The following is a 9,641-nucleotide window of genomic DNA, read 5'->3' as shown; positions in this document are numbered from 1 at the left end:
CTTTTTGAGTGTAATTTCAGCCCTTTAACCTTCTGTTGTATTGTCTTAAAAAATTTCAAATTGCAATTTGAAGTGCTGACACTACAAAAGTGGCTCATTAAACACTTAAGGGTTTGTTTGTGTTTAGTCATCTTGTTGGAAAACAACGTTCCATCAATATGTATACACTGAAAAGTTTTACATGTGCATTTAAAGGTTTATAGAAAGTGAGATCAAGTTAACCTTTAAGGGTTTTAGTGTATTTTAGGTACATTGTTTCATCACAAAAAGTTGAATATCCCAAACATCGCCCATTGGAACAGTACTGCTTATGACTGAAGGGCCCTGCAGAGGGTGCTATTGGTCCAACACTCGCCACCCTCCAGGACATCTTCATGAGGACAACAGACAGCGTGAACAGGATTATGAGATACTGATCATCCCAGTGGGTTTGAGAGGCTGCGCTCTGGCCAGCGCCTAAGGCGAGCACAAAGAGCTGCTTGTCTGAGGCTGTCAGAACTAAATTCTGCCCTGTAGCAGCACTGGCACAGTGTCCTTTCTGCTGCAAAATGTTGTCATTTAATCATGTAAGTTTAACTTGCTAGAAGGTTTATGTATTGCGCACTGTGATAAGATAGGTAGACAAAGAGGCTGAGATCAAGGCAATATGGAGAGAAGTTAGCAGCAAAAGGGTTCAATGAAGAAAGACCTTCGTGCAAAATACAAAATGCTGATTTCTATTTTAGTCATCTTATTGCAATTTTAATGGTACAATTAACTGGAATGTACAATATAAAAAAAATACACAACAAACATTTATTAATCTGCTTATTGGACAGGTTCCACCTCACCAAGTTTTAATGTGATAAATCAATAAATTCAGCCTTCTGAAATTTAAACTGATACATTAATCCTTAAGCTATGATAAGTTTGCAATCGATGTCACTAAAACGTCTTGGCTGTTTTCCACATGTCCTTAGTGGGAACTTCAATGATCAACATATTTAGTAAGATTCTGAACCTCTTGTCTGAGCTTTTGTCTTCCTATACCTTACTTGTACGTCTTGGCTCTAATGTGTGTTGTAGCTGAAGTAGACTGTGTCACAGCTGTCTGGCTTTTGTTTATTTATTTATTTTTTAAATTTCACTTTCCAAATTTTCTTTTATAAACTTGTATTGTACAAGTTGGAAAATAACATTCTGTCACATCAAGCTACCGTAAGCAATCTTTGCAGTTGTAACTTTTGGTGTAGACCTAAACTAAGTATCTTACTGAAATCATATCACTATTTATAAAAACTATTATCTCAATCTACTGTTCAATCTACTTAAATGATAAAACATCAAAAGATTAATCAGGATGCTACTGACAAAAAAAGAAAAAAAAGTTGGCTATGTTTCTCTCTGCAAACCACAAAAGCCAGATAAATTACAAATAAATCCCTATAAGTATGTGTACATTTATAAGCTGTCATCAATAAATGCCCAACACATTATAAGGGCACATTTAAACCTGAAATAAATACGTAAATAGAAAAAGAGAGAAGTTTTTACTACAGTGTTTTGAGAGCTTTTAAAAAGTTGTTAAAAGCGACTTTGGTTAGATGCAGAACTCGATGCTATTATTTCTACCCTCCTTAAAAATTAGCCTTTTATTTTAATGGAAAATGAGAGTAAAAGTAGCAAACACTGAAGCTGTGGCATCAAGGTAACAATGTTTGATTGTATTAAAGAAACAGATATTCCTAATTTCCTGATTGTGGAACAGTCAACAACAAAATAAGTGAAGCAATAAGGAAACAGGACCCAAAAAGTGCTTTACAAATAAATTCTGATTTGATTTGACCAGTATTCTGCTGTTGTTTGTAGTACATGACTACTTTATTTTCAACAAATAATAAAGAAAACTATCATGTCAAAGTAAAGAAATAAATTTGGATGATGTTCAGGTCATAGTTAAATTAAATCTACAAAAAGCTATCAGATCACAACTAATCTTTTACGATTTTTGTCTTTTCTTGCTTTTAGGCAAACACAACAAACTTAACTTTAAGTTTCATTTCATTTAAAATGATTCAGCATAAACACAAGAACACTGAAAAAATAATTTGGGGTTAATATTATTTATAGCTTTGATGTCTTAAAGGCACAGAGTGGCTTGTGTTGCTCTGCCTCACATGCAGAATGCCAGCGTGTTGTATAACAGTCTGAAGTCATCATAGAAATAGACAAGCGAATGTGAAAGTTCACAGAAAGCTGTGCAGTTGGTCAGACTGAATCCTGAGGTATGTAGTTTAAATAAAATTATTTTGTTTTAGTGGGATAAACATACTGCAGATGTAGTCATAATGAGACATGTCCCTTGTGTGGGCATCGATGTCGGCAGATAATATAGAAGAAGAATTAACTCTGCCCAGAAGTTTGGTAAGCCTTGTCTGAGTTGTGGTATTAAGATTCTTGCACCGTGATCTTTCTGATTTCTGTCATCTCTTGTTTTACAGGGATAAGCGAACTGATTTGTTTTGTTGTGGCAAAGATTACTTGTAGTGGAATAAATTTATATTCTTAGGAGAAGCAGCAGTGTCTATTATTTCTTTTAATATTGTACTTTTACAATTCATGTTTGATACATGTGGTCCTCATTTCTGTGTTTGTACCAGAACAGTATGTCTCTCAGAGACCCTCCATATGAACCTCCCTCTGTCTCAGAGCTGCAGGAGTTGCTGCTGGCAGATAGAAAACCGACTGGACATGTCAATCAAGTCTGGCCTAATCTTTACATAGGAAATGAGTAGGTTCACACACTCACGACAAGCATAAACACGCGTCTACACAAAATACACTTGCCTTCTTCATGCAGACAGAAATGTGTGATCATGTTTCAGAGTGGCCGCACGTGACAAGAGCATTCTCTACAGTCTGGGAATTACTCACATCGTGAACGCTGCTCATGGACCCCCTCACGCTGGTCCCGGACCCTGTTTCTATGTTAAAACTGGCCCTCATTACTACAGAGACATGAAAGTGGATTATTATGGTGTGGAGGCAGATGATGCAATAGAGTTTATTCTCAGCCCTTTCTTCTATCCAACAGCAAAATACATTAGAGCTGCACTGGCCATGGGAGGCAAGTAGAAACATATGAAGTCAACTTTTGGTATGTTACTAAACTTATGCAAAGTACTCATATTATGAGGTACATTTGTGATTGTGAAGCTTTTATCAATGAGATCAGAATTCATTCTATTCATCAAAATATGTTAATGCTGCTGCTTCTTTGATTCTGAAATGAACAACATATGTCTCTGTTATAGGACGGGTGTTTGTACACTGTCTGATGGGGGTCAGCCGCTCTGCTACCTTGGTGCTTGCTTTCCTGATGATTGCTGAGGGCCTGAGGCTGCAGGAGGCGGTGGCTGTCGTCAGACCACACCGAGACATCTGTCCCAACCCAGGCTTCTTGCAGCAGCTTCGCAGCCTTGACATGGGTCTGGAAAGGGAGAGAAGGAGAAAAAAACAGGCTCAAACACTGTAAAGACACTCTCAGACACATACCAGTCCATTAGCATAAACATAGACACACATATGCACACAGACACGCACATCTTTATTACTGCAGAGGCTGCTTAGCTGAGGAAGGAGAGACACCATCTCTGACAGAGCTGAGGAAAATTCTCTGGACCAATAGAAAGCCAGTGGCACCTGTCAACCAAGTCTGGCCAAACCTTTACATTGGAGATGAGTGAGTAAAATAATCCCATTTATTATAAAGAAAATGGTGGAAAATATTGTTGTATGTTGTATGTTGTTATATATTGTATGTAATGTGTGCCTGCAGGTCTGTGGCTCGAGATAAATCCACAATATTGTCTCTGGGTGTCACTCACATATTGAATGCTGCAGCAGGTCAACACCAGATCAACACCGGTCAACAGTTCTACAGTGACATTGATGTAGAGTACCATGGTGTTGAAGCTGCAGACCATCCAGAGTTTAACCTCGAACCTTTCTTCACCTCTGCTGCACAGTTCATCGACAGTGCTTTAAAGAAAAATGGTTAGTGACATAAGAGCTGGCACATACATGCTTTAGAAAGACAAAATCTACACAAACAAATCTAATATGTTAAAGTAGAACTCCGTTCACAATAGACATAATATAGATAGATATTATCTAGGCTTGTTCAGGGAATATGAAGAAACTTTTACATGTCATTACCGTTCATATTTATTAGCATTAAAAGTTGTCAAATATTCATATTAATGCTGACAAAGAATTATCAACTATTTTGCATGATATAATTTAGTTGAATATGATGCATACACACATGAGACACTTCCTTAAAGCAACCACAGGGGAAGCAAGCAACATAACTTATCTTGTTTTGCTGGAAAAATCCCAGCAGCTCCATGGTATCAGTACTCCCCTACACGAGTAGCTTCCCTCATCAGATGAGTGGTCTGAATTTTTCACCTGGTTTACCAACTACACAGATACCAAACTGAGGAGATCTGCCGGTATCTGTGGAAAACAAATCTAGTCCACCAAGACCCCATCCACAAAGAACTGTACAGGTCATTCTACAGCAGTAGCCCTAAGAAATTAGTAATATCAAGTACACTAGTAATATCTATTGTGTACTGCAACAAAATAACTTCCCTTTAGGCATTTTCACAATTTAATTTAGTTTAGTTAATGATAACTCATGCAACTGAGTCTTACCCTGACCACCACAAATATTTCTTGTTACATGATAACTAATTTCATTGTCTTACAGGGAAGGTGTTTGTTCATTGTGCCATGGGTGTCAGTCGTTCTGGAGCGCTGGTTTTGGCTTATCTGATGATCTGTCACGGTCTGTCTTTGGTAGAGGCCATCATTTCTGTGCGTCTAAATCGAGACATTGGACCCAACTCTGGATTTCTGGAGCAACTCAGACAGTTGGAATTGAGCCTCCATTCACAGAGCAGACAGATCCCAGAGGAGGACATCATCAGCACACTGGGATAATTAAAAATCAACATGCTGACACTTGCTAGTCACCACTGGACTGGAATTTGCTGTCAACTGTCTCACAATAATTAGAACAGAGAAAATAGAAATCTCATCTGTTTATCTTGTGGATTATCGCTGCCTTAGCAACACTTTGCAAGATAAAACAATTGAATGTTTTGAGTGTTTTGCCTCCAGAAATACCTAAACTGACAAAAACTAATGGATTATCAAACAATTTCACAAACCAGAGATATTTTGGGATAATAATGATGCAACATACAGCTCACACTATATTCTCCTCCTTGGCAAACATCAGAAGTAATCCATGAAACATAAGTTGGTGGAAAAGTGAACTGGTCTATGAGTGGGCTCAGTCAACTGTTGCCATTAATAAGTCACTCGACCAGGTTGGTGCCATTAAATTGGCGCCGATATGAAAATTAATCCATTTGCAGAAGGCTGATTGTAACAAGTGAAACTTCTGTTAAACTGTTTGATGATGCTGAAACACAATAAAATGTGAATATATGTTCTTTTTTCATTGTGTATGATCAAACTAAGTGTTATAACTACATTTGGATCATAAATGTTAAAAGAAGTATAACTTATTAAATGACAGAACTCAGTCCCAGGTTAGAACTATGACTGGAAATACAATCAACTATAAAAACTGAGTTAAGTCAATGTTAAATTCACATGCATTAACTCTTGTGTAAGCATGACTTACTTTTTCACTCCTCTGTTTGGAATTCCTCCTGAAGATTCAGAATCAATAAAAGGGCAGAGAAGCTCTCTAAATGTATTCACTGTTTTTCCATCAAAATGAGAATCAAACATTGTGGAGGAAAGTGATGTGTTATTCTTAAGAAATGAAACTTAGTTCTGCTGGAAGTGCTGTTCCACAGTAGGAAATCCGACAGCATGACAGACAACTTCATCCTTCACCTGGGTTAAGAAATGTGCAAAAAGAATGACATGCTGAAGAAGGTTGAAATACTTGCATACTTTCTTTCAACTGATTGTTCCATTGTATTCTTAGACCAAATTCAATTGTTTGTGACTATTTCGGGCTGTAGACTGCTTTAAAATAATCAGGATATCCAGGGGAATTTAGTCCTACCTAGACAAAGTTTTAGTCATTCCTTAAGTTCTTCTATTTTTATAAAAATGCCAAGTTCTTTTAAAAATATTATTGTCATTTTAGGAGGATCGGATCAGGAGGATCAGAAGAGAGGGCTTGTGTGCTTGAGTATGTGTCACGTTTCCGGATAAGGTGCTGAAGCCCAGCTGCCTAAATATATCATTTTAAACACAGAGCCTGGGAGAGCAGTTACCATTCCTGATCTGTATTTTAGTCTCTGATCTTCCTGCATGGGAAGGTCTGTTGTTACAGACACAGTTATTACATGTCCACTGAAGAAATTGAATGTCTCCTTCTTGTTCAGTGACTCATTTTAAAAAAAGAGGTGAGTACTGGCATTTCACTAAAGTAAATCTAGTATTTATCTTGTAACAATCACTTATCTCAGTAAGTTAGATAAATAAAATTCATAAAATTGATTTAATCTAAAACTGTCAGGCAGATGCTTAAAAGGTTTGTTTAAAAAAATGTAAGAATTTTAGTAATAATGACATAGTTACATCGACATAAAGTCAAGATTTACTAAAATGAACTTGAAGATGTTGCTGCCATGGTGTGTTAGAAAGGTTTCCTCACTGTACTGAAAGTACATTTTTAAACTTCTACCTAAAAATCAATACTTCCTTTTGGCCTTTGGCCCAGTGTGAGATTTTATTTTATTTTATTTTTTCTTTTTAGATATACCATCTTGTTTTTAATATTTTAGTTTTGGTCTTATTCAACATTCTTTTAATGTCTTTTAAATGGTATTTGTATCCTACCATTCAGCACTTTTCAAGTACTACACCTGTAGTGCTTTATAAATAAAATTGTCCTGTACATTGTGGTGCTTTACAGGTATTTTGCTTTTTCGCATTCCTGTTCATGCATGAGTTCAGTTTTTTTTTCTTTTTTTTTCTTTTTTATGTAGTGCTTTATTTAGGTCCCTTTTCTTAATTTCATTACAGAAATTCCGGTGTTTTTTTGAATGGTTGAAGTGAAAAATGTCGTTTCGTGAGCTGAAGTCTGGAAGTAAGAATCCATATGTAGCCGTGCAGGTGGACCCAGACAGTGACTACATCACACCTGGAACATTAGACCTGGAGCAGCTGTTCTGGGGCGGTACAATGGCTCAATATTCACATGTCAATCAAGTCTGGCCTTGCGTCTACATTGGTGATGAGTGAGTAAGTCTGCATAATGCAGACATATTTATTTATTTATGTTAGTAAACAGTCCAAATCAGTCAGATGTGTTTGTGCTCACAATATTGAGTGTGTACTGCATGAAAACAGGAAGACAGCTTTGGAGCGGCCTGGCCTGATGGATCTGGGTATTACACATGTTCTGAATGCAGCAGAGGGAAAGTGGAATAATGTGCTCACTGGTGCTGACTACTACAGAGACATGGGCATCCAGTATTATGGCGTAGAAGCTGACGATAAACCCACCTTCAACATCTCCCAGTACTTCTGTCCTGCAGCAGAATTCATCCATGAAGCCCTTAGCCACCAACAAAGTACGACTAAGTAAAGACTTTTATTCACACCTATTTTTATTTTATCTTTTAGTTAAAGATGTTTTCTTTCATCTTTTGGTCTAATTTATTCCATATGTTTCTGATTTTTCCAGATAAGGTGCTTGTGCACTGTGTGATGGGTCGCAGCAGGTCAGCGACTTTGGTCTTGGCATATCTGATGATGAAACACAGTTTAACTGTTGTGGATGCTATTGAGCATGTGCGACAGCATCGCTGTATCCTACCTAATCATGGCTTCCTGAAACAACTCAGAGCACTGGACATTGCATTGCAAGAAGAGAAGCTGAGATCAAAAAGAAAAACACAAGAACAATAAGACACAACTACAAGACGATATGCTTCTGTACTTTCAATTTTGATTTAATTGGGTGGCAGATGCCAGATTAACTACTTTTATCACCTCTAGATATTATCATGTAACACATTGGCATTATGCAGCAATTTCAGGAATTAACACAATTAAGATCCAGCATTTGAGAAAGGAAAAAGTATGAGCTTTTATTTACATGCAGAGACGTTAGGATGCAGCTAATTTAAATTTCAGATGCTATTGTCTTTGTTTTAATGGTGGTTTAAAGAAGTTTTTCAAACAATTCATATAAGTTTGTACAAGTAAAGATGACTAAATGTGGGAATTAGTCTTGTCAATCACAATTATTTCGTTGATGGACAAAAAAAAAAACTACTATGCATCTACTTCATAGATGCATGATGTCTCAATGCATCATAGAATTGAAGTATCATATGAGGCGCTGACATGAAAACACATAGTGCTATACAGTGACTTAGCATTGCAAGATGTTCTGCTATCAAAACACTTGTAAAATACAGTCTATCTATTTTGAGCATTGCAGTTGTTATGGAGATTTGTTGATCAGCCCCCCCAGGTTACTTTAAGTCCAACACAATCACTAACTTGTCATCTCTTCCTTCAGTTACATGTAATCTTGGAGGAAATCCTCCGGCTCCAGTACTGGAAATTGTCTTTAATCAGTTTAAGCTTTTTATTATTCCTTCTGGCTCTCAATATTATTCAGGTATTCATCATTACATAAACTGATATGAATACATGTGTCTTATTATCTTATTCTACTTTGTCTGTCATTTGTAACAAAGGTTGCCTACTTGCCGCAAAAATATTTGCATGCTGTTAAGCAAAACTGCAGGTATTAGTTTATTGTTTGTTTGTTTGTTTGCTTTTTTGCTTGTTTGTTTTTATCTACAGATTTGTAATTTCTGTTTTTGGTCAAATATTCCATTATTTTACAAGTGCTTGCATCACAGTCATTGAGAACACAGGCACATATTTGTCCCAGCACCCTTTAAAAAGACAAACGCCTAAAAAAGAAAGAAAAAAATACACAATTGTTTTGTTTAGGTTTTTTTTTTTTAGAAATAGTGTGTGTGCACGAGCAATAGACTTGAAGATTTTATATCATTTTATTGCAAAATCATCCAGCATAAAAGTTGACGTTGCACGCAGCAGCAGATTGATTTCTTTCCTTATGTATACATGGTGATTTATATTGGGCAAATACATGAGTGATTTACCCATAGAGAGCTTGTTAGAGTTTAATCCAAATGGCTTAATGATAGTTTTTCTATGTCTGAGTCAGACAACTTCTCCCCCCCGACACCTGTCACTCCTGTTTTGCTTTGTTGATAAATTCCTCACTGACAACAAGTGTGTTACTTGATAGCAATGGAGATGTGGATCCAAATGCAGGCAGGAGGAGACAGGACAAATGCAAGATGCAGGTAAAGATGGTTACTGTACACAAGGCCAACAGGAACAAAAAGGCCCATAGGAATGACTGACTATACAAAAGACAACAATGAAGTGGCAAGGAAGAGCTGAAACCATGTGGTATATGTACAGGAGCACAACACACAGGTGGGTTGAAAGAGCCAATAAGAATTTTCCTATTTGAAGCTATTCTTTATCAGATTTGATGATCATACAGTTAAAGTTTTGGTCCAAGATGCTGCTCTGCAGAGTTGATCTTT

At 36.8% G+C, this 9,641-nt stretch overlaps 2 protein-coding genes across 6 annotated transcripts; both read left to right on the top strand.

Annotated features, from left to right (window-relative positions):
- Window positions 1–2,171: 2,171 nt before the first annotated feature.
- Window positions 2,172–5,735, top strand: LOC306762723 (uncharacterized protein). 5 transcript variants are annotated; one of them, XM_079249319.1, is made up of 7 exons: window positions 2,172–2,264; window positions 2,640–2,770; window positions 2,865–3,106; window positions 3,294–3,510; window positions 3,599–3,721; window positions 3,818–4,035; window positions 4,757–5,735. In XM_079249319.1, the coding sequence occupies exons 2-7, from the start codon at window positions 2,646–2,648 to the stop codon at window positions 4,987–4,989; spliced, it is 1,158 nt and encodes a 385-aa protein (XP_079105445.1). In that variant the 5' UTR covers window positions 2,172–2,264; window positions 2,640–2,645; the 3' UTR covers window positions 4,990–5,735. The 5 variants fall into 5 exon arrangements, with proteins under 5 accessions (XP_079105445.1, XP_079105447.1, XP_079105446.1 ...); XM_079249321.1 differs by having other exon boundaries at window positions 2,192–2,264; window positions 2,645–2,770; XM_079249320.1 differs by having other exon boundaries at window positions 2,205–2,403; window positions 2,645–2,770.
- A 185-nt stretch (window positions 5,736–5,920) lies between these two features.
- LOC306762416 (dual specificity phosphatase 29-like) lies at window positions 5,921–7,979 on the top strand. The gene is made up of 4 exons (XM_079248859.1): window positions 5,921–6,440; window positions 7,063–7,277; window positions 7,390–7,613; window positions 7,727–7,979. Exons 2-4 carry the CDS (start codon window positions 7,099–7,101, stop codon window positions 7,948–7,950), a joined length of 627 nt encoding a protein of 208 aa, XP_079104985.1. The 5' UTR covers window positions 5,921–6,440; window positions 7,063–7,098; the 3' UTR covers window positions 7,951–7,979.
- The last annotated feature ends 1,662 nt before the right edge of the window (window positions 7,980–9,641 follow it).

The sequence above is a fragment of the Telmatherina bonti genome (genome assembly GCF_933228915.1).
Source record: "Telmatherina bonti genome assembly, chromosome: 11".
Lineage (NCBI taxonomy): Eukaryota > Metazoa > Chordata > Actinopteri > Atheriniformes > Telmatherinidae > Telmatherina > Telmatherina bonti.
This window is presented reverse-complemented; position numbering and strand designations above follow the sequence as displayed.